The sequence below is a fragment of the Pagrus major genome, chromosome 7, assembly GCF_040436345.1.
Source record: "Pagrus major chromosome 7, Pma_NU_1.0".
In the NCBI taxonomy this organism is placed as follows: domain Eukaryota; kingdom Metazoa; phylum Chordata; class Actinopteri; order Spariformes; family Sparidae; genus Pagrus; species Pagrus major.
This window is the reverse complement of record NC_133221.1, coordinates 16471253-16495859: the sequence shown is the minus strand read 5'-3', so window position 1 is coordinate 16495859 and position 24607 is coordinate 16471253. Positions and strand designations below refer to the sequence as shown.

The window sequence follows — 24607 nt, the reverse complement described above, 5'->3', positions numbered from 1 at the left end:
TGATTTCAGAACAGTTCTTTAATTCATTGGAAATGTTTCAAAACACCTTTAAAATAAAGGCCCTCTTCATTCATTCATTCATTCATTCATTCATTCACATATTGGTCCATGTTCATCAGAATCTGGAAATTAGTATCTCATTATGACAGCTGTATAAATCTAGAATATCACATTATGCAGTTAATGCAGCGAGGTTGTTACAATCTGTGACATCACGATAGCAGGATTAATCCACAACCTTGATATTTAGATAGACAAGGTTTACACAGCCATAAGTTTAAGTTTGTTCACAAGTCGTTTCCCAGTCTTTCAATTTCATCGAGAAAGAAGTCCATGTCTTTCTTGCAAAGTAGCGGTGAGAAAACAATCACACGGAAAAAGTTGACCTTGTTTCCCAACGGTTGGTAGCCCACCATCATAGTGCCTTGTTTCATCATTCGTTCCTTGATTACTGGAGCTACCTATTAACAAAAAAGAAAAGAAAAGGATGGTGGCCTCCATGTTTTTTAACAAAGCATGACAACTACAAATAATTAAGAAGTTGGTCTGGCAGCTTAATGAAGGAATTAATTAAAATCTCAATCATGGAGACTTCAGTCTTTTCCCCGTCCACTGATGTAAAACAGAAACTTACTTTTGCCAGTCTCTCCTGGTAAATTGCATGTCCTTCCTTCCCCCTCATACTGGGTGGTATGAACCAGAAGCAAACATTCACAAACTCTGGCTGCACATGGAGACAAATATGGACAAGTAATCGAATTTAGCGGGGATAAACAACTCATCTTTCTCAGCATGCTTGAGATATAGTGCATACTCACTTCACGCAAAAGCTGAAACCCTTCTCTTTTCTTCATTTGCTCAACCAGATACCTGCAGGAGAGTTCAGCTTTTACTTTCTTTCCAAGATTCTGTTATTTATCTAAAAATTCAGATTTAATCTTGCTGTATTAGATTGGATTCAGTGGTAAAGATTTTCCTTCTCCCTTGATGATTATATTGACAAAAATTAAGCATCTAAATAGCCAATTAACTGATAAATTAGAATGTTTCACTACGGCTGCATGCCATTTTTACCTCACATGGATAAAGGCTTTGTCTACACGCTCTTCCAAGCCAGCAGAGCCAACAGCTTTCCACATCAACCACAACTTCAGACAGTCCACCTTGCGGCTGCACTGCACCGACTTATCCCCGACGTCCAGATTCACATCATAGAATTTGTCCTGCTGGAACAGATATGAGGCGTTGGCGCTGTGGCACTGCTTCAACAAGTTCTGAGGATGAGAAGAAGTTAAAAGATTGTTAAAAATTTTTAAAAAGTTAAACTTCTAATTTTTTGATAAACATTATACTGTGTATCAGGTAATTCTGCGGCCTCAAACCGTGGTATCCTGCAGCAGCAGGGCAGAACACTGCAGGCCGGCCACCAGCATCTTGTGTGGATTCCAGCCTACTGAATTTGCCCTTGTCACACACAGAGAAACAATAAAACATACACACAATAAACAATGTATTGTCTGTATCGCCTATCACAATGTTGCCTTCCATGTGATATAAAAGGCATATTAATACCTGTCAACCCCTTTCATCAGATGTCTGTGTTGCTTGGAAAACAGCACACTCCCTCCCCAGGCAGCCTGAAAACACAACAAAACAGACAATATTCTGCATGCTCTTACATTTTAATAAACACAACAGAAGCTTAAAAAAAAAAAAGGCTGGTCAACAGATATGGATTTGTCTTCCTCAGGAGGACTCACGTCTACATGCATCCACAGCTTGTGTTTTTCACAGACATCAGCTATGCGGTCCAGCGGGTCAAACGCACCCTGCACTGTGGTCCCTGATGTGCAGCTTACAAGGAACGGCACCGTACCCTGAAAGAAATAGAAATAAAAAAATTAACTGAAAGTGAACACAGTTTTCTTGCAGTCTCTTCTTTGTGGTGTTATCTCGTGGATAAGTACGTTAAAATCCAATTGAAGTGACCCTAAAAGTACAACATCATCTATGTGAAATATCAGAGGACTCACTAAAGGTCCGTGAATTTACCTGAGATTTTGCCAGCGTGATCTTTTCATCCAGGTCCTCTGGAATCATGCAGCCTCTGAAGCGTATGAGTGAGCACACATAAAAGGTTATAGTGGAATAATACTGCCAGAGCCAAAGATGCCGTCTTCAAATGACTTGTTTATGTATTTTTATCTATCTATTTAAGGATAAGTTTTGTAGTCCACAAAACATTTCTGGAGCTTCATAGCAAAACAGTGCTGCAGGATTCTCCCAAACAACTGAAGTAGATGGTGACTTCTTTTGCTGCTAAGCTAAAAGCATTACGGCGCTCCCCATCTGAAGTGGGTGCACGAGCTCAACCGCATGCAGAGGGTGTAAATAAACGTTTTAGTCAAATCATTTTGGGATCTCAGGGCCTCCAGAGACTTGGATTACACCAAATGAGCTGTATGTAGCCATTTTTTTTGTTTGTTTGTTTTTTTCAGTTGTCTTTGACCTTTTAAAACAAGTCCCACTGCAACACTGTTTTGCTGTGAAGCTCCAGAAATGTTTTGTGGACTACGAAACTTCACCCCACTTTCCATCGGCACGAGGGTGAGTAGATGATGACTGAATAAATTTTTGGGTGAACTTTAACAGTCCAAAACCCAATGAAATATTTTTTTTAAAAATCCTCACATTTGATAAGCTGGACCTTTTGTGGCATTTTTGCTTGATAAATTAGGAAAAATAGTGATCTTATCAATTGTTTCAGCTCTTATAATGAACATTACATTACCCATCATCCACTTTCACCACAATGACATTGTCTGTCCCAATGCCCAGGTAGGCAGCCCCTTTCTTCACAGAGTAATGGCTCTAGAGAAAAACACAAGGAATACATCTTTCACTCATGTTTATGTAGAGACAACAAATAATGTTTGACCCTCAATAAACACCTCTGATACAGTTTGTTACCAATCCCTCAGAGACGCAGTCTGACCTCTGAAGATGTAAACACGGTAAGTTGTGGGAGACCCCACAGCCCCCGGCTTTTGACCTCTGGGAAGAGTCGGTAGCGTGCGAGGTTCATGGCGAACATGTTAGAGGTAGAACCTCCGGGGCAGAAGATACCGTCACCCTCTGTCCAGCCAACCAGCTGCCGCAGCCCTCTCAGGACCGCAGTCTCCATCAGCACAAACACCGGGGCCACCTCATATGTGAAGCTGCAGTTTGCACACAAAATGTCTGATCATTTTAAAGGTTGTGTTTCATACAGCAGCACATTACATTACACATTACACAAGTATTCAGATCCTTTGCTTAAGTTCAAGTGACATTATCCTAATCTAAAAGTACTCCATTACAAGTAAAAGCCCAGCATAAAAAAATGTTACAGAAGTATTATCAGCAAAATGTATTGTATAGTATTTGTATTAGTAGTATGCAGAGACACTTATTTCAGAGGGTTATTGGAAACTTATGACTCCTGACTAAACTTATGACTCCTGACTAGGTGACAGATTTTATGTTATATTCATATAATATTCAAGGCACAACAATAACAGCAGAGAAATATGTAATAAACTGTACAATTAACCCACATATTAACAAAATAACTGCAGGAAGTTTGTGTAAAATGAGTGATTTGGATGAATTTTGAGTGGACTGTGTTGAATATTGCAGCAGATGTGTTTTATCCTGATGTTTTATGAACTTTTGGTACAATTCTGTCTATATTATGGTTTTTTTAATCAACTTAATAGGCTTTTTTTTTGTTATTTGTATGGACAAATTTAGTGTTTCCTTCTCCCTGATGTTTGGTCGTTCTTTTACTAGCTCTTTGGTTTTAACTGCCTTCTTTTCTAATGCTGGACATAGTTTAGCAGAGAGTGAAGGCTCTGTGAACAGCTTGTGTTCAGGTCTTCATTGTGCCCTTATCCTGTCAGATTTGTATCTTAAGCAATTATTTGAAATTTAAAATTTGCTTTTCATTTAGTGCTCTTCACAGAATTGAATGAAATGCTGAGATACAAGTTTACGGTCTTTTTTAGTGAAGCTTTGGCGACACCTGGTGGGGGTCAGGAGCCCAGGTTGGGAACGCAATGGCAGGCTTGTCCAGCAACAATATAATGTTGTTTCTTTTTTACATGTTTATACATTAATAATATGAATAACTGAATTACATATATAAATATGCACTGGGTCATTCTGCATTACTACTGTTCTCTTTCCCCCCTTTTTTTTATTTTAATTATTTTTTATTTTCATTATTATTATTTTTCATTATTATTATTATGCTGATTCTTACAGGTTAGTGTTGAGGGTCTCAGTGAGAAATCTTCCAGCTAAGGCATGATAATCCACCCCGCCATACTGCTGATTGAAAAAATGTGGGTGACCTGAAACAAACAAGAAAAGGTCTCATTATGAAAGAATGTTTAATATCTATTCAATCCATTTCAATGCCTCTACTGTCCCTGGCAGTCTTACTTGTCTTGATGCTGTACTTGGCAACATCTTTGACTCTCTCCAGGAGCTTGTGTTGTGGCTCCCCTGTTGCCCTCAGCTCCAGATCCAGCAGCCGAGCCAGCTCCTCCGGCTCCTTCCACTCACAAACCTGCAGAAAGGAAACATGCATAATCAGTTTCTTTCGGATGTTTCAGTGCAATCTGACACTATTATAATTTCATGCTTCACTAGAGACCTTTTGTTTGATGTCTGTGCCCTTGCAGAGCACCTCCTCCACAATAATCTTGAAGGCTTCGTTCAGGAAGAGTTGGCCCTCTGAGTGATCAATGAGAGGCTCATTCAAGTCACGGAGACCCACTTGCTCCATGGCCCGCCCGTCTGCTGCTGATACAACAGTTAAATGCATGAAGACACACCTTCAAAAGTTATGTTACAAACAAGAACAAACAAAAAGAACATATACATACATACATACATACAACATATACAGCACACTGTACTTACATGAAGATCGGAGCACGTTTGCCATGTTCACAGTTTTGATCAGTCAGTGAATCTCTGCCACTTTAGTTTGGCTGCGCAGACGAGGAGAGAGCTGAAAATGGCTGCAAAGCAGAGGGACGGAGTGGTAGGGAGAGGGAGGGAGCCGACCTTTGTCCTAGTTTATTATAGATGTGTTAAATGACGCAGAGAGTGGCAGACACAGTTTTGTTGGATTTTGTTGGGAGTATCAGATTTACTTTTCAGACAAAATGGCAGAAACTGATGTAAAGAGTTTATTCAGGGTCTTGTGAAAATACAAATCAAAACAAAAGCCTGTCAGCCAACTGCCTGTCTCAATATCTCAACAGACTTTCACACGTGGTTTGTGTGTCACCAACATGTAATTCAATTAAGACCAAGATATGTAGGTCAGTAGGGAACATGTCAGCGTATCTATTGTGATTACTTATCTGCACAGTAGGGCTGCAACGGACATTTATTTTCATTGTTGATCAGCCTGCCAATTATTTTCGTGCTTAATCGATTAGTTGTTTGGTCTATTAAATGTAAAAAAAATTATCAGGAATGTCGATCAGTGTTTTCCAAAGACAATTATGATGTCTTTAAATGTCTTATTTTGACCACAATCCAAAAATATTCAGTTTACTGTCACAGAGGAGTAAAGAAACAAGAAAATATCACATCTAAGAAGCTGGAATTAGAGAATTTTGACTTTTTTTTTCTCCTTAAAAAAACAGGTCAAGCTGATTAACTGATTAAATAGATAAAATAATTTGAGCACAGAATTAATGAAAACATAATTCCAACCTCCTACGGTAGCCCTAAACAGTCATGGGTCAAACATAATATTTCCTCTGTTTTTTCCCTGAAAACAAGTTAAATTCTATTTGTTTTCTCAATATTACAAGTTATTTATGTCATTATCATGGAATAACAAATGTTGCTTTCCCAAGTGTGTTTGCAGAACAAAGAAATGAGCACTGCTCAGTTGTTTTCCCAATTTTTCCTTGATTGAAAGGATAATAAAAATCAATACTACAGACACAATCAATAAAAAAGACAAACACCTCTTTCAAAGAGAGTTCATGAAGCAAAAGTCAGTTATTTATATCATCCTAATAAAAGCTGCACTATCATAGAGAGGCAGTATAACGATAGGTACATTATTTTCTTTGAACAATAGACCTCTTGTTCAACGGTACAAAATGATGCTGTGGGCAAATTCCATAAAGTTGTAAAGTCTTCAAGAGGTGTTTTCCCTGATATGTAACTCTATAACCCTAATTTCCAGTAAAAAGAACACCTTTAAAAGAGTTTCAGTCTTAGCAGGTACCACACAGTGAAGGCCTCAATCTGTCTCCAACAGGAAGTCGATGCTTTCAGGTGGCAGCGCCCAGTCGTCCTGACTGAGCAGGGAGTGCAGGTGAGCAGCGGTGGCTTTTTCCCTCTGACAGGCCCTCCAGTAACGCAGCATAGCAAACACCCGCTCCACATGGACAGAATGGTCCTCTTCTATCTGCTCCAGCTTCACAGAGGGGACGTTCAGAGCCAGTCTGCCGATCTCCCTCCACGACTTACCAAAGTTACGAGCCACGGTCATCAGCTGCTTCTCCTTCACTAAGCGAGAGCCTGTGAAATGAGACAGAGGCAGATAAAGTGGGTGACGCTGTATAAAATGATTATAGAGGATTATCTTTGAGTGTAGTGTGACTCACCATTTTTGCAGATCTGTTTGGATGGCATGTCCACATGTGAATCAGAAGCTGCTTGTCTCTTTCTTGATGTTTCTTCTTTGTAAACATAGAAAATGTTCATATTCAACATATAAATCTAACACTATTTCACAATAAGAACATACAGAGCAGACTTTGTTCTACCTGACGACAGCGTGTTGACTTGCAGATCCTTCACAAAGCAAAGCATGGGGAAAGTTTCCTGCAGGGCCTGGTCCTTCAGTAGTTCCAGCAGGCCGTGTGCTGCTTCAGGCCCTCTCTGGAGGACATGATCGAGCAGCTCTGTCACCTTCTCACTGGGAACACGGCAAGCTTTCACCTGCTGGTAGCCTTGAGGAGACAGCAGACAGCGAGAGTCCGCATGCTGCAGGACAAAGTCGGCATCGGCACTTAGAATTTCTATGAGCTTGGACTTCTGGCTTCTGAGGAGCCGGATTACTGCTGCTGGTTCCTCAGCCATGACTGGACGACACTTAAATCAGCTCCTGAAAAAATAACACAATCATATCTGAAAAAGTTGGAAACCAATACATTGTGGCAGTTCTATAAAACTCAGTTCTTTTCTTGGTCACATTTCATTACTGTATACCCTAATATTTTAGGGTTATATGTTGCTATAACCATAATTTATAAGAGCAGTTACTGTGCCAATATATATATTAATATCTTGACGAGATATGTGTGGCTACAGCAGGTGGCAGGTCTTGACTGTGAAGGTTTCGCTCAGGGTTGTAGTTATCATTGAGGTAATGTCCTCTGTGATTCTTCTTGAGAACTGCGGTGTTTTATGAACCTGGATGGAGTTTGAATTCTACATTGATGGATATTTTACAGGGTAATTCCAGTATTTTCTTATACATATGTTCTTGGACTCAATACATAACATTTGACTAACTTTATCCCAATAAATAGACAATATTATAACAGGGAAATAATCCTTATTTATCATGGCATGTGGAGATTTGGTGTCCACACGGTTATTTATGGGTTGAAATTTTCTTCTGTCTTTGGCTGAATAATCGATTGAAAAACACAGTGGATTATCCGAAAAATGCATTGTTAACATGCTGACAAGAATTTGGTATATTTTCATTTATAAGGCTATATTGGTCTGCTTCTGTCTACAGGACTACATCCTTCAAAAAAAAGTACAATACCAGGACTTATTTCTACTTGGCTAGATCTGGCAGGAGCTGGTCCCACTGAAAGCATTTAAAGTGATTATAAATGATTTGGAATAAAGGACATCTGGCTGTAAATGTTTTGTCTGTTGATGAATGTCTTGTTATTTTACTGTTATCCCTCTCGCTTGAATCGTTATATTTTTGTTATATGTCTGCAACCCCGTAAATGTGTTGCTGCCTATCTTGGACTTTCTTATGAGGCCTCTTTCCTGGTTTTTTTTTGGCTCATGAAAAGTTCATGTTTGTTTGTTTTTTGCAGTACAGAGTCATGTTAACAAATAAACTGGACAGAACATAAAGCTGGACAGTTAAAGGAATAAATAAAATAAATAATTATAAGCTATTATACCACTAGTTTACAAAATAAAATAGATAGTGGAATAGACTGATTAGATAGATTATTGTCCATCAAAGTTGAAGTATAGACCGACTGCTGTAAACTATGAGTCTGGATCAAGTCAACAATGTCTGACTGTTAGTTTGTTCAAATAGCTGAGAACAATATTCCTAGGACAAAGTTACTTCAAATCAATGTGTTTAAGTGTGTTATTTTAAAGTAATGTTTTTAACATAATGAAACTACTTGACAATGTTGTTTGTGTTTATGTCTGGACTTCCTTGTTTCCTGCCTTTACCTGCACTCAGCCTGCACAGCATCTTTCACACCAAATACGACTTTAACAAACACAACGCATTGCCATAAGACTCTTACCATATACTGTAACAGCTGGAGTAACAAAAAGCAAAATTCGACAACAGCAGCTTTTTGCAGACAGACAGAAAACATCTCCTCTGTTTACATGCTCCTAATCACAGGCATCAGACTTCTCTCCTCCCGCCGCTGCTTCTTCTTTCCTTCAGCCTGAACTATTGGTATTTATTTCTGTGTGCTTCCATCCAGTGGATGGATGGTTTAACTGCAGTGGTCTGACATGGCTGTGAGGATTTGGTGACATCTGGTGGAAATGATTACACACTGCACTTTATCGTGAGGTAGGAAAACAAACAAATAACTACATGAATAAAATAAATGAGTAAATAGAATAAGAGACCAGAAGTTCAGAAGAAATAAGGGAGGTGCTTGAAAAAGCTTCATGTACAATCTAAACAGAGACTTAACTTTATTTATTTGATAACTTAAGTTACTAGTTACTTCGCAGATTTCATGCTGCATCAGAGCCAAAGTGGTACATTTTTAAAATAAATCATTTTAATTGGCAATAAGATGAAAAAAATCACAAAGGTTTAGATCATCTGGAAAATGCTGATTTTGGGATCAGATGCTAGGCCGGGCAGATAATCAGTGGAAGTAACTAATTACAGCTTCTCAAATCACTTTAATTTAGTCAGTGTTTTTGGGGTATTTGGAGAAACAGAAGCCACTTTGATTGAATGTCTGCTAATGATAATGCATTAAACATCAGCAGCTAACTAATAGAAGAAGAATACTTTGTACTTTTACTTGAGAAATATTTCAGTAATGTTACTGTACTCATACTTGAGTAGAGATTTTCAGTACTCTTTCCACCACTGCATACATGTAAATATATGTAAAATTTGCTGTCACTTTTGATACTTTACTTAATACATTTACTATTAGATACTTTCAGACTTTTACTAAAGTACTATTCGTATGAGTGATTTTCACTCTTACCAAAGTAATATTTTAACATAATATCTTTACTTTTCATCAAGTTTGCCTTTTGGATACTTTTTACAACAATGATAGGAATGAATTATGAGTACAACATTCAAAATAGTATGATATGTGTAGTATATGTAAAATACAAACTCAATACAGTAATATTACAATACTATGGAGTATAGAGATCTAAGAGAAAACAATGATGCCACATTTACCAAAATATAAGAGTATAATAATAGCAATATATTATTATGACAACCTGATTTAAGTATTATTATGCAATGTAAAATAAAACATTGTTGTGCTGAAAATGCATTTTTTGGGATGTATGGTCACCATGGATATTACAGAAAGACATGAAGAGCTAAAAATATAGAAAATGTCCCAAATGCCTTTAAAAACAGTATTTGATTTTTTTTGTTTGTTTGTGTGTTTGTCTTTGGTTCTTCTTCGCATACCTATAAATCCATTAATTTCATATGTAGAGCTTTATAAAATAATGTGCACGTTTAACTACTAAACCATGGAATGTATGACATTTGTGGCAAAAATTAAAAGTTTAAAAAAAGCTACAATATAACATTGATAAAACATTGTTATAGATGTGTTACTACCTGTTATAATAGTACTGCTAAGGCAACAATAATAATAATAATAATAATAATAATAATAATGATAATGATAGTAATAAACAATCAGGAACAAGGTGCAGGTGTATTGTTGTAAAAGTATAACATGTTAGCAGCAATGTTCTTGAACTGAAAAGTAGAAGTGTTTAATTACTCATACATCATTAATGTAATTCTGTTTTGCTAAAAGAACTCAAATGTCTGAACAAGGAGACAAACACTCCCTGTTGTTGTTACTCATTTATACTGTCAAACTAAAAGGCTGCTCCGCCTGGGCACACCTCCTCAAAACAAGATGCTCAAACATTCATGTCGAAGCAGATAAATGTGTTGTTGTTCCTACTGTGGCAGTGGAATTCTGTAAACATGGAAATAAATATTTGATTGTTTTTGTTTGAGCAGTAAAAAGATTTGCTGCATGAATACCAAGTAGATGTGTGTGTGTGTGTGTGTGTGTGTGTGTGTGTGTGTGTGTGTGTGTTCATTGTGTATTTGCAGGTGCATGTAAGGCCATGTGGATGATGTAGAATACACAGCACATTTGGGTTCAGTGTATTGTTTCAGAGAAAAGGCCTCTGACTGTTACCGGACAACAATTATCAGCGACCAGCGGTCACACATCTGCTTAGCTTGTTTACACAGCCTCAGCTCTGGGAAATGACAAATCAATATCTTATTCCTGGACCGATATTTGCTTTGTGCGAGAGGAAAAGCCTCTCGAGCCCATTTCATCCACACACAGTATATACTCTGAGTCACTGTGTGTATTAGCTGTCTGAATAAATCCAGTTTTCTCTCTGCCTGCAGTGGGTGGAAAGAGGAGAGAGAACCATCATTTATTCTTATTATTTATTCTTACCACCCAGGTGAGGCTGAGCAGGGGAATGCACGATTCACACACATTTATGTACTCCTAATGACTTTATTATGCTATAAATTTGCATTATGTTCAGATACTTTACACAAAGCTGAAACGCAGTGATCTACTGATGTGAAGAACTGAAGGAAACACGCACACATGTTGACACTCTAGGTAGCTTTCAACTCCAAGTGCTGTATAATGTGCCTGTGAAATGTGCACTTAGTCATCTTGCATTATATCACTGCAACACAAGTGGAGCATACTCTGTGTGGAATATGAAAATGAACTTACTTTGCCGCTGATCGAGCACGATCCCACTCATACCCTTGTGCTTTTCAGGCCCCATCGCACTCTCTGTCAAGTGGTAAACTCCATTTGTGTGTGCATGCTAGTGGTGGATGGTATAATAGCTCGGACGCTCCGCCGTGCTGATGGAGAAGAAAGCAGTTTCCCTATGAGTGGCTCCGGCTCCATTCTACAGACCTGTGCACCTGGAAAATTGGGATTTTCGCGATGAGGGTGTGTGTGCGTGTGTGTTTATTTATGCATGTATACCATTCAAGAGTGAGCCAGGCGCAGCAGCTTATCCCCTCCATGCCTGAACAGAAAAATTTGATTTACATGTAAAGTAACAGACTTTCTTACTGGCAGTCTTTAGCATTCTGAACCACGAGGGACAAAAAGGAGTTCATTTGAATGGATCAAATAATGCTTTGTGTGTGCTTTTACAATACATGAGTAGACTTTTACATGTATACAAAGACACAAGACGCACCTAAACAGAATTCTTTTTGAAGCTGTGGTAAAAAGCTTGATAAAAGAGACATGTTTTCTTTGAATAGGCATCCACTTCACAAACAGGAAGCTCCTTTGTTGCATATCCTTGAAACTTTGCAACGATTCTGCTCCACTTTCAGAACTGGCTTTATGTTTCACCTTAAAGGAGACTTATTACGCTTTTTTGTTTTTTTCCTGTCCTTCGGTGTGTTATATAGATTCTTGAGCATATAAAAGGTCGTTAAAGTAAAAAAGCCAACAGAAGCTCCTCTCTCCCACGGAAAACACTGCTCCTGAAACGCCTCGTCAGTAGTCCCGCCTTAAATTCCGTGACTTTGTGACATCACACTACTTCATCCTGTCACACATTTGCATAATTTATGCCTATATTCATGTTAGAAGTGAAGCTAACAGGAAGCTGAACATACAACAGAGCTGACCAGAGACACGGTGAGCGGTGCTGGCTCAGGTGTGTGTGAGCTGACCAATCAGAGGAGACTGGGTATTTGGAAGGGGGGCCTTAAAGAGACAGGAGCTAAAACAGAGCGTTTCAGACAGGGGGGGAATACAGTGCTGGACAGTATGACTTACTTTTGAGCACCAAAGCATGTAAACCTATTCTAGTAGTAACCCAAAATAGAATTATGTACCTGAAAATGAGCATAAAATGTATCCTTTTTGTATAAATAGACTCAGGTATAGGAGCAACATTGATTTTTCCCATGAAGAATGTACAGTTTGTATTTGCTGTAGCTGACTGTAGCCCAGCAGACAGAGTGGCCTTTGAGAGGTGAACCCCTCATCTCAGGGTGGATGGAGCTGCAGCTAGGGGACAGCCATGCATCTGAGTGACTCTGACATGTCTGTTTGTTTAACATGCATTATATATGAAAGACCAGAGCGAGAAAGGAAGGAGCAGGGCAGCACAACAGAGGGAGACGCCACTGAAGAAAGACACAGACACCTTTAAGACGGTCAGAGAGAGGGCAGAGGGAAGCAGCTATTCACGGTAGAGTGGACACATACTGTAGATGGAGAGCTTCGGTTTCCTGTGAAAAAAGGCCAGATTTAGTATTATGAAGGAAGAAAGTGCAGAAAAGTAAGAGATTTCAGTGAGGCTCATCTCAGAGCGCTAAAGTAATGCCATCTGAGATTCTATTAACCTTACTTTTAGAGGAAAGACGGGTGTAATACGTTGTAACACAAGACATGACCATCCATTATCACTGAGGATGTCATATACATTCTCTCAGATCAAATATACATGAAGCTGTTGTTCATTATGGGAAGAAGACAGTTTGCAGAGGACTTACAATTTGAGCACATAATGTAATTGACGGATCCATTAACGTTGATAGAAGTGTAAATAATTTAAGTTTGCGTGCATGCGTGTGTGTGTGTGTGCGTGTGCGCTCCTCAGCCCACCCTTACTTTAGAGAGGATACTCAAGAACGGCAAACACAAAGGCATTTTCCTTCCTTTAAGTCTAATGAGTGGAAAAGACAGTGAGTCTGACTGACAGAGCAGACAAATTCTCAGACCGCATTAAAGCCACGAAGGGGCTGCAAGAATAAGAGAGACGATGTGTGCATGTGAGTGTCTATGTATGTGTGTGTGTGTCATGTCATACCTGCTGTAATTCAATGACGTCAGTGTTCTGTCAAGTAGAGTCAGTTTTATTTATTTGGCCCAATATCAGAAATCACAAATGGGCCTCAAGGGGACCTTACAATCTGTACAGCACACGACACCCTCTATCCTCAGACCCTCGAGGCCCTGTTTACAGGATTCATCGAGCCAAATCTCTGGACCAGGGGAAATCTGCATCATCACATCAAAGACAGAGTGAACGAGAGAGGAGAGAGAACAACAGGATGTGTGTGTCTGATCCTCTAGAGGGAGCTCTTATCATTCTAAAGCATCATTTCCAATGTTTTTAGCTGGTTCCCTCATTCAGCTCTTCATTTATAAATACCTTTTGTATAATTTCCACCATTAAGCTCAAACCTCCCTCAACCTAAAACATCTCTGTCATTGGGTTGAGGGACATTAGGTCCCTCTGGCAAAAAAAATTCAAGCCAGGTTTCCAGAGCTCCCAGAGGAGGAAAAATGGATCCAAACTCTCCCTACTTTGGGGATTTGATCCGGACTGTCCTAAACTCAGTGACCTCTGTGTGTAAGAAGCGGAGTGAATCTGTAATGTTTTTGGACGACATCACACCTAACCTATTGATCCGTTACCTTCCGTGACACTGACTGAACATCAGCTAACATCTGCTAATGCATTTAAGGTCCTTGTGGATTTACAGCAACATGAACAATGATGACAACACCGGACTGGTTTAAACTTAAAGGGAAAAACTGACTAGAATGTCTTCTTACTGCTGAATGTTCTATTTCTGATTAGATATTTTAGTAAGGAACAGTTCAGCCAGCGGGTATATCATTGTTTTTACTCCATTCCCGGTTTTCTTTACAGTTTTGCTGCTCAGTTTTTTCAAGGAAATTGTACCTGTAAATGGCTGGTCTGCGTGTAAACCCCTTAATCAAACTAAGAGCATTTGTTGGTCATTAGCAAGTTGTGCCTTCCGTGTTCAAACTATTTAATATTCTCTAATGTGCTTTCATAGCACAGATTGCCCACAGGTTTGAGGACGTGTGTCTCATTAAAGTTAGGACAAGAGTTCCTTCTTGTGTTAAATTCAGCAGTCTTAGAGCAGTTCTGATCTCTCTGCAGTTACTGTATCGCACACAGTCATCATATTTTGAGAATACGCTGCCACCTGCCTGTGCTCCTATTCAAAGCTCAATAATACAGGGAATATGACAAAGCTCTACTTTGGCTCTGATGCAGCATGAAATCTGTAAAGTAACTTGTAAGTTAAGTTATCAAAAATCGTAGTGGAGTAAACAGTACAATATTTACCTGGAGTGAAAGTATAAACTCACTGAAAATGGAAAGTACAAGTACCACAAAATTGTACTGAAGTGCAGTACCTGAGTAAATGTACTTCTTACATTCCATCACTCCATGTATGCATCCACTCTGCACACATAAAGCACTCATCTACATACACATACTCATTTGAATTGGAAATAAGTTTTGGTCTCATTTGAAAAAGCTCCCAAAAGTATTCCTTTATTAGATTTTATGTTGAGTCGTCGTAAACATTTGGCAGTTAAAAAGGGAAATACAGACATAACAGAAAATAGAATTTTATTGGACCCACTGCTTGCATTGCTTTCAGCTATATTTCCTCTTGTTCCATCATGTAACAGTTTCAAGGCTTAAATTATCCTCAGTGTTCATCATCAACCGATAGAATCCCATGAACTTCATTCATCTAATCAATACAGGTAAACAGTGCTGTTTGTGATAAAAACCAAACCCCATGCTTTTAGTTTTTTGCCACCGTAAAAATTATACGACTGAAGCAAACTGTCTTTCATTCTTTCCTGTAAACCCCCCTGACTACCACCATTATCTGCAGACACTCATTTTTGCTGCAGTTACCACATCCTAATAATCCCATTAGTGCTGGAAAACATCGACTTCTGACTGGGTTAAAGAAGTCCAGCTCATGCATGCTGGGTGTGTTTCCTCATGCTTTTCAACATGTCTCCCTCTATATGAGCTAATTAAAGCAATGGGAGACAAGGGAGAGACTCATGACTTTGAGTGATTTATGTGAGTGCGTGTGCGTGTGCGTGTGCTGTAAGTGTGAAAGTGTTCGTGCGAACATCCAAAGCTTCGTGGTGGTGTCCATGTCTCTCTGATTTTAAGTGTTTGTGACAACCGTCACTCTCTCCTGCTGCGTTTTCTCTGCATATTGGTGTGAATATGTGTATTCGTGCCTGGGTTTATGGGTGTGTGTGTATGATAATTGGTGGTAGTCCGGATATGGCAGTGATTCACATTTGAGTGTTGCATCAGTCCCCAGTGGGAGGAAGTCACTGATTCGATTGAAAAAACTCTTTGCTTGAAAGCCCTGAAAAAAGAGACAGATTGAAGTTGTGGAAAAAAAACAGTTATTTCTTATCAAATATGCATGAGTATTTTATTCATCATCGTCTCCATATTTATTGTGAATTTCCTCATTTTATAGTTTGAGCAATATTGATCTTTGTCGGCTCATGCTGATGCAGATATTTTTAGACCAAGTCACTGATTGCTTGTATTTTGTTACAAAAGTCGATATCATAACTGCTTGTCACAGATATTTGTTTCTCAGAATGGCTGAAAAGCCCGTAAAATAAACAATAAAGTTGCTTTTTTGGGGTGATTCATGTCTTAAACTTCGTCCTCATCTCACGTTACGTTGCGCCTCTTCAATGGTAAGAAAGCTGAATACGTCTATATATGACGAATCAATTCATGAATAATGAAACCTAATGAGGGAAACGCTATTTTTCAGCAATGTGTCTTAGAATTCCTGAGGCCTTCTGGATTTTCTTGTTCTACATATGTTTACTTAAAGGCCCAGTGGGTATGATTTAATGGCATCCAGTGAGGCATCCAAAGGTGGCCACTAAAAAAAACCCAAATTTTAAAGGCCCTCTAGAGCATGGCAACTCTGTGGAAGAGAACCGGCTTCCTCTGAAGACATAAAAGATTCATTCTAAGGTAACAAAAACACAATGATTCTGAGTTTCAGGTAATGAAAACAAAATTATGAACATTATATTTCATTTCTGCACCTAAATCCTTGCGGAGCAGTCTGGTTTGAATGGCAAGGAAGTTGAATAAACGAGCGGACAGCCACACGGTTGTTTTCCTGTCGACTCAACGTGTATGTCGTCCATATTATGTGGTTATAGTTATAAGAAAGTTAAGATAAGCATGAAAGTAATGAAGACTAAAGATAGCCACTACAGTACCCTTAATGCCAGGAAAATTACATAACATTGTTAACTCCTTTTCAAGCTTATTTCATAACTAATTAGCTGTACAAAAGGTAAGAAATCTTAACATGTTACTTTGTCATGCATCAAACAACCAAATTAAACATTCCTACTGAAAAGAAAAGCCTCCACATGGTTTAATCCAGTGATGTCAGCATGATGTCACAAAAAACATACAAACCAGGAAATGCTGGGTTGGACCATCCCAAAGAGTCCTGGATGGTGGCTCTGAACACAGGAACAAACAATTAAACAGTATTCAAACAACAACATAATATTCTTGCACAATACAGATAGGTCGGTGGACTGGACCGTAGTCATTGTGAGTGCTTGTCTATTTTCTTGTCTATGTTGATTCCTTGTTTTCCAGTCAGTGCATGCTTGGATATTGTCGAGAAACTGAGCAGTAAGACAATGAATGAATGAGTAACTGAGCATTTACATGAATGAAAAATGTCAAAGTATATTGGTCTGAGCCTCTTAAGCTAGTTTGTGGGAGTATCCTTATGTGTGTTCTCTGCACCCACATCTGCTCATACACTTTGTCTTACTTCTGTATCCCAACAGATCTCCCTGCTATAACCAGACAATCACTTAGTGGCTGGCTGTGGCCTGCTACCCACAGATTGCACTATCCCTCCCTTGGCCACGGGAACTGAGTATTATGCAAACGAGTGGCCTACCTCAGGTCATTAAGATGCCCTCACTCAGCAAAACTGGCACATCTGCGCGTGCTGATCAGCCTGGCCCTGTGGTTGGTGGAGGGATGATAACTGCACGCTAATTAAAAAGCCATTCATTGGAGTGAAAGGCCAATTAAAGGCCTAATATTTGATAAGGCTCTCAGTTCACTCAGCAGCAAGCCCACCTGGGAAGTATTTATTAAATGTTAATGGAGACTGTAATTAATATCCAGGGCGGATTAACGTGCAACTGAATATCATTCATATTCACAGTGAGGGGGAGCAGGAGGGAGAGAGAAAGAGAGAACACATACAAATGAGAGACAGATATGTAACTCAGCATTTTGCTCTGGTAGGCAGCCGTGAACACAAGAGGCTCTTATACAGGTTTGTCATCAATCCAGAGCGCTGCTGCTGCTGCAGAGCATGACGATCCCTTTTTCACAGACTGCAAAAAAAATGTAGCAGAAATCTTCTGATTCTGTGTCGCGCTGCATTTTCTAAATATAGCAGCCAGTTAGATCTTGATAATTGGGTGCTTGTGTCTCTGTATATTGATATTCACACTGATGGGCCACGTGAATGGAGTGTGTGCATATTTGTGTGTGTGTGTGTGTCTGTGGTTGTTTCTGAAGAGATATTACATTCTAGATTATCATATGTAGTGAATACTGTGCAGTGTGCATACAGGAACGAGAATGCACAAAGCGGCATGTAATACATATGAACATAATGTAATGGTTTGAGTGTTAAAGACCCTTTACAACAGATTAAATTAAATTTAAAAAATGAACATTTTCTAATGATTCTGTTGTTGATCTGAAGATGTCCTTTGACCAGATTGTGCTAAGAGACCAAGCTGGCACAGAATGACGAGGCAGTTATATCTATTCTGGGGCCTCAGCTCCACATTTAAAATTCACTTACATCTCTGGTCATTTTGTATTTGTAGCACACCTTTACCTCACTAATGAAGCTTAGCCAAAGTTGAATCCTGACGACTTTCTTCATACTCACTTACCAGCTGTTCGTGGGTTCTTCCACTGACCTCATCAGAAGTCTTGCTCCACATCACATCCATCCAGATCTTCATCTGTGCTGAACTGTCTCATCACCGATGTGGATATTTCTATCTAATTTATGGTGTGAATACCCCATTTACGTTACGACCGTATGTTTCCAACAAGGCGTCTTCCCCTGTGGTGTGGCAATCCTTGCATTATCACAGTGCCATTTGCCCTATCTGATAGAGATAGAGACGCATGGACGCACGCAATTCACTCACAACTTCATGCTATCAATCAAGTTATCAAATAACACTTCTGGGTGCTTCGTTACCGGCCGCTATTTTTAGTGGTGCTTTATTAGCAAACCGTGCTCCTACCCCGCCAGTCTGCTCTGACATTAGAGGAGTGGCACCAAGTGCAGCAACGTCACTGTTGGACTTCAATCATATGTCAGGCGTCATTTGCCATCGGGCATTGAAATACGGCAAAATGTGGGACTGTCATGCACAAATCAGCAATAACAATGTGATGTTAGCTATCTGGCTTGTAAGCTACTGAGACATCAGCAAACTGGTTGCGATTATTTTAAGCTTGTTATAAAGAAAAGAACCATAATGCATGGAAATGGCAGAGTTCTCATACCCCTCGATCTGGAGTGTGCCTCTGAAAAATCTCTGTTTGGAGGGCTATGTAGCCCTAACACTTCACCCTTGTCCTCAGGAATCAGGACACCCTACCCTTAGACGTGAACGCACAAAACAGAGGGGCTAATAGGGGCAAGGGATGTATTGGTATTGGGTCTTGGTCTCACATATCTCCTCAACTTGTCATATCATGTCAAATAATTTAATTCAATTACTCTTTAAGCATCCCTGTGACTGTTTCAGAGACATGTTTCACTGATTTATTTATTGTATATCCTTCTGTCATAAATTCATGATTACATCATCCATACAGCTATTAAACAGTGAATATAAAATGTGAGCAGTTAATGTTTCTGAAAACCACCTGATTTACCTGACTTTCATATCTGAAGGTGGAGGGGACAGTTTTGGAGTTACAGGAGAGAAGGCTGCCAAACTGGTGACCGCAGTGCGAGTGTGCCTTCTTGTAATTGTAAGTGTGAAACTACTGGATATTTTTAAGGAGACCTCAAGACAGTTTCCAGCTGTGTTTTTGGCAACAAAACTGGGTGTTTTGAACGAGACCTTGGAACATTTCCAGCTGTGTTTGTGGCGACAAAACAGGTATTTTAAGCCAAACCATGATGTTTTCCTAACCCTGACAAAATGGGCTTTGTGCCTAAACTTAATCAGAGCATTAGGACAGTGCTGTTTCAACTTATCTGTGGTTTTACAGAAACACACTTTGCTCACATTTATTCTGGTGATTGGGTCGCATTATTTCATTGGACTGGTCTCCTGATTTCACTGTCATCGCACAACACAGCCCGTGTTTGGCACTTCTGTGTCAGTCCATGCCTGCTTGTGTGACTGTGTCAGTGTGTTCTGTTCGAGTGACTGTCCTTGCTTCTGTCCCTCAGAAGCTGGCCTCTATTTATAAGTTGTACTTTTTTTAAAAACTGTGTCCTCCTGGTCACTGAGCAGCACAAAGCTAAGGAGAGACACTCACTGTGCTCCTCTGCCTCTCAGCAGCAGAGGACAGGCAGAGTTGAACTGTAGATAACGTAACTGGCAGAATGATTTCCCCCTGGTACGGCCTCACGCTCCCCTTTTCCTTTTACAAATAGCTTTGTTTGTTACTGTTGCTGTGTACAGAGTCATTATTGTCTGGCCATGATGATGGTTTTCCCTCATTTTCTTCTGTTTGTTATCATCTGTTTTGGTTTCACTTTTGACCTTGTTTACATCCCTTCCACAAGCCATTAAGAACTATGTAGTGTGTCTTCATTACTGCTGGCTGCTCTATTGGCCAAGACTAATAGACATGGTCACAGATGAAGGGCATGCCAATAGCACTAAATATGCTAAAGCTAATGATCTAACGGATTGGTGGCAGGATTAAGGTTATAGCTGAAAGGTTGAGGTTAGAGTCACAATTCAGCAGTGGTGAAGAGGGATTGAAATTGATAGTGTTCAGCGACTCCTATCCACAGTCAACCGTCAGGGGGGCCAGAGTCAGCTGTTTACCAGCAGCAAAAAGGAGGTAAGCCGATAATGCGGCGGCCACACAAACAAGCCACACCAGCGCTTTTATCTAATCTGTTTGCTAATCTATTCACAATCTGTGGGTGATTTTGACATGGCTCACATGTGTGTCAGCGTCTAGTGAAGATGATGTTGACGGGATACACTGTGTGAGGTGAGAACAGGCATGATCACTATGAATAATACACATGCCTCAACCTGTGTTATTTAAATGCCTCATTAATAATACAGAGACACTGATCATGAGCTTTGCACCAGTGCACCTTCATTTTAGTTACATACACTGTGCTCTTTGGACTGGAGAGTGTATGTGTCTTTTTGTGTATGTGCACATTCAAGGCCAGGGCTACAGCGCTACATCTTTTTCACAGTATACCATGTATAAATGTAGATGATTATGATACCATGTACATTTGCTTATGTAAGGTGATTGATTCTACCTTTTAAATAAACAATAATATGTATATATGGCATAAAGATATAAAAACAGAGTATAATCATGCCCAACCACACTGTTGCGTTTGGCCTTGCCTATCTGTGAAAAAAACATGGTCCCTTCCATCGTCAAGTTACCAATAACAGACATGCTACATCAGGTTACATTTTCAAAATAACGTTAACAAAACTACTTGGTTACGTTTAGGAAAGACCATGGGTTCACTTAGAATACCTGTTTTGGTCAGTCTAATCAGTCACGGCTGGAGATGTCCTAACTTCCCGTCAGAAATATACTGTTTTTGTCGGCACAAACTCAGCTGAAAATTGTCCCGTGGCCTCCTTCTTTAAAACAGTCACCACTAACTGTTCCTCACACAGGACTGAGAAAAGCCCTATGAATAAACCATCAAACCATCCCAGTCCACCTCCTGACATGGACTTTCTGGCTCTTTGAATTGTGTCCATTCACTTTTCCGATCATTAACTCCCCCTGCTAGTACTGCACCTTCATAAACGCTGACCTCTAGTGGATCGGCGGGTCTATTACACGCTTTGGTGTGAGACGGGTTGGTATAATAGCGGTAAAAGGTAGAAAAGCAATAAAAAGTGGTTGTCCGGTCTAATCATGCCAACTATGAGATCATACTGCTGGTCAAGTGATTTACAATAGTCCGTGTCATAACTTTTACTAAAGCCAAGTTAATATTCGTATTTTGAGCAATAATTTCTAATTAATAAAGCAATAAAATGTTTTATAGAAATAGATACAGAAACAGAATGTAAATAGTAATAAAATATTTAACAGCCAAAAATATAGCAGGATTAAGGTACACAAAATAATTTGCATAAAAAACAATAAGTATAAAACAGGATATAAAAAACAAAAGCAGTAAAAGTTGCAAAAATGGGCGTGACCATTCATTCATCAGTCAATGCAGAGTGAAAAAGTCTGATTAAAGCTGAGATTGTTACATTAATTAGAAAACAATTAACTGATTTATTGCCTTTTATATGTCAATCAGTGAAATGTCATTGTGTTTATTGTAAGTCTGCAAACAACAGAGTCAGCAGCAACAAACAAGCAGGGTGTTACACGCCTCCATGTGAGGAGAGTCAGAGGACCCTGTAGTAAATTGTGATCGTTTCAATAATAGATGTGTGTGTGTGTGTGTGTGTGTGTGTGTGTGTGTATGTGTGTGTGTGCGTGTGTGACTGCATGGTGAGCAAACAGCAGAAATGAAGTGGATGTGTGCGTGCGTGCAGTCTTTATTGGTCAATAAAATACTAATTTATTGTTTCTGTGGTCAGTTAGTTGTACAGGCATGTGACTGTGTGTGTGTGTGTGTGTGTGTGTGTAGCACTATTAAGGACACAATATCCAGTAAATCAGTCAGACGCAGCAGACAAAGCACTATGTTAAAACTTCACTGTGGAGCAGCTGGAGAGCTAAGATGGATGAGTGGGGGTGGGGGGACTATTAAAGGATATGAAGTAAGAAAGGGAGGGAGGGTGAATGAGAGGAAATCAGCAGGAAACGGCTGTTGAACGGCGCTCAGATCAATACTAATAACCACACACGGAGAATGACTTCCTCTCATCTCTAATAACTCAGACAGCAGAGGAGAGGAGGAGAGGGATGGAAAAGCACAACCAGACGAGAGAGGACAGAACATGGAGGCTGTGAGGAAGGAAAAATGAGCATGAAGTTCAAATTTGTCTGTTTCGCAATCTTTGTTGGTCCCTCGCCTTCTTTCTCGTTCTCCTCCCTTCTGTTTAATAAGAGGGCAGGGTGAACAGACGGCCATGTTTGAGGTGCCACTTTATCACTGTGGAAACATGGTGCCACCCATCTCCTCCTCCTGCAGCCCTCTCTGAGCTCACACAGCTACAGTCATATTGGGAAGATTAGAGAAGTGTTTGTGTCTGTGTGTGTGTGTGCGTGTGTGTGTATGTGCGGACTGTTGGAGTGCCATACAATTTGTGGTGAATTAGATTGTTCTAAAAGCATCTCTCAATAAGAGGCTGGTGAATGCGTTTGCCCTAATGGCCTGCCATTTTATATTTCTTTAATGAAGTTACAGAAGAGGAGAAAATGGTCAACCCTGCCGTGCTCCTACACACACACACACACACACACAGACACACAGATGCACAGTACTCTCCATTTTCTTCCTAAGCTGAGGTGCAGACATTAACCTCAGCTAATTCTGTGTGCTGGAGAGAAACTGAAGCTGCATAATGCACACAGGTTGATTCCGTTTTGTGTGTCTGTTTTTGTGTGTGTGTCCATCTGAACCTACCAACACTGTGTGGGCGTAACAGCATAATGTGATCCCAGCTTACGTCAGAGTGGCAATCCCATTTCACCCAGACTTCCCAGCTTTGGTGAAATTTCAACACCTTACTCAAACTCCAACATATTCACGCTCCGATGAGTTAAAACTTCCCCATGAGAGATTGACAGAAGGGCAGAATAAAGTACGGGCCTGCCTGTGCGATGTCAGATGAGAAAAAAACACACACACATGCAGACACTTTAATGTTTCCCTGAAAAGTGTAACAATGAATCCAGTCACTTCTTTTTTGCTGCCAGATATGAGAACCAAAGGCTGCAGATCAGTCCGCAGCACATGCCTTTTCCCAGTATGTTGCACGGCTGTTTGAAGAACCTCTTCAGATCATTTCCAACGCAGCGAGCACGTGCGAGTGTCAGAAAACGGACTTGTTGGGATTCCCAGATGGCAGACGGCTCATTGTCTGCTGCTTCATCCATTGAGTCAAATTTTCAGGACAGAGCTTTCATAAGCCTGTCATTATGGTAGAACTCAAGAGCAGATGCCGCCATAAAGCCCTGCCTGGGATTTGATTCCTATAACCACCACGAGGACATATTGTCTGTATTATTTTTCATGCATTATTTTGTGAGGTAATGACCCTCGGGTATGGAAAAGCAAAAGAGATTATATGAATCTTCACTTAAAAAACAATATGTCGCAATTAATTCAAGCAGTGTCTGTTGTGGTGTCTATTATCCAGGCAATCTGCTCCAAAAGGCGCCTTGTACTCGTCAACTGAACCTGAATCTGAAAGAGAAGTTTACACGCTTTACTGAGAAAATTGGAAACAAAGACTTGAATGACTTTGGACCATATTTTTTTATTTTTAGGAAATACTATTTTAAAATAATCTGCAACAAGAAGAGATGTTCTCGAGCAGAGCATCCCAGGTGTACTTATAGGTATTGATGTGCAACTAACTGTTTCCCCCGCACAGAAACAGTAAATCACCTGAACTACATGACTCAATATTGCTTGAACAAGCCTTACTTCTCCCAGGTAATTAAGAATTTAATCAAACAGAATAGGGCATAGGAGGATTCCCTATTGATTCATTCTGATGAATGACATTATTCTGAACAACTCACTGACACGCATTCAGTTGTCATCAGAGCAACCTTCTATAAGATATGAGCTAATCAATAGTCTACCCTTACCTATGGATTTTCTCTGGGGCTATCTTCAGATGGTGCTATAGCTTATCAAACAACAATGATACATATCACCATTGACCCATCCTAATCAATTATTCAATCCAAAGACCTAGGCCATACC

At 39.8% G+C, this 24607-nt stretch overlaps 2 protein-coding genes across 4 annotated transcripts; both read right to left on the bottom strand.

Moving 5' to 3' along the window:
* csad (cysteine sulfinic acid decarboxylase) lies at nt 1–5070 on the bottom strand. 2 transcript variants are annotated; one of them, XM_073470488.1, is made up of 14 exons: nt 4969–5070; nt 4700–4845; nt 4486–4612; nt 4304–4394; nt 2996–3218; nt 2792–2871; nt 2053–2107; nt 1761–1877; nt 1573–1637; nt 1383–1464; nt 1075–1274; nt 819–870; nt 635–724; nt 1–461 (listed from the first exon to the last, which is right to left on the bottom strand). In XM_073470488.1, exons 1-14 carry the CDS (start codon nt 4991–4993, stop codon nt 288–290), a joined length of 1527 nt encoding a protein of 508 aa, XP_073326589.1. In that variant the 5' UTR covers nt 4994–5070; the 3' UTR covers nt 1–287. The 2 variants fall into 2 exon arrangements, with proteins under 2 accessions (XP_073326589.1, XP_073326588.1); XM_073470487.1 differs by having other exon boundaries at nt 4700–4848; nt 4969–5059.
* Nucleotides 5071–5225: 155 nt separating this feature from the next.
* On the bottom strand, nt 5226–8684 carry LOC141000059 (uncharacterized). 2 transcript variants are annotated; one of them, XM_073470683.1, is made up of 4 exons: nt 8598–8684; nt 6846–7186; nt 6684–6758; nt 5226–6597 (listed from the first exon to the last, which is right to left on the bottom strand). In XM_073470683.1, exons 2-4 carry the CDS (start codon nt 7159–7161, stop codon nt 6317–6319), a joined length of 672 nt encoding a protein of 223 aa, XP_073326784.1. In that variant the 5' UTR covers nt 7162–7186; nt 8598–8684; the 3' UTR covers nt 5226–6316. The 2 variants fall into 2 exon arrangements, with proteins under 2 accessions (XP_073326784.1, XP_073326785.1); XM_073470684.1 differs by having other exon boundaries at nt 6684–6755.
* Between the last annotated feature and the right edge of the window lie 15923 nt (nt 8685–24607).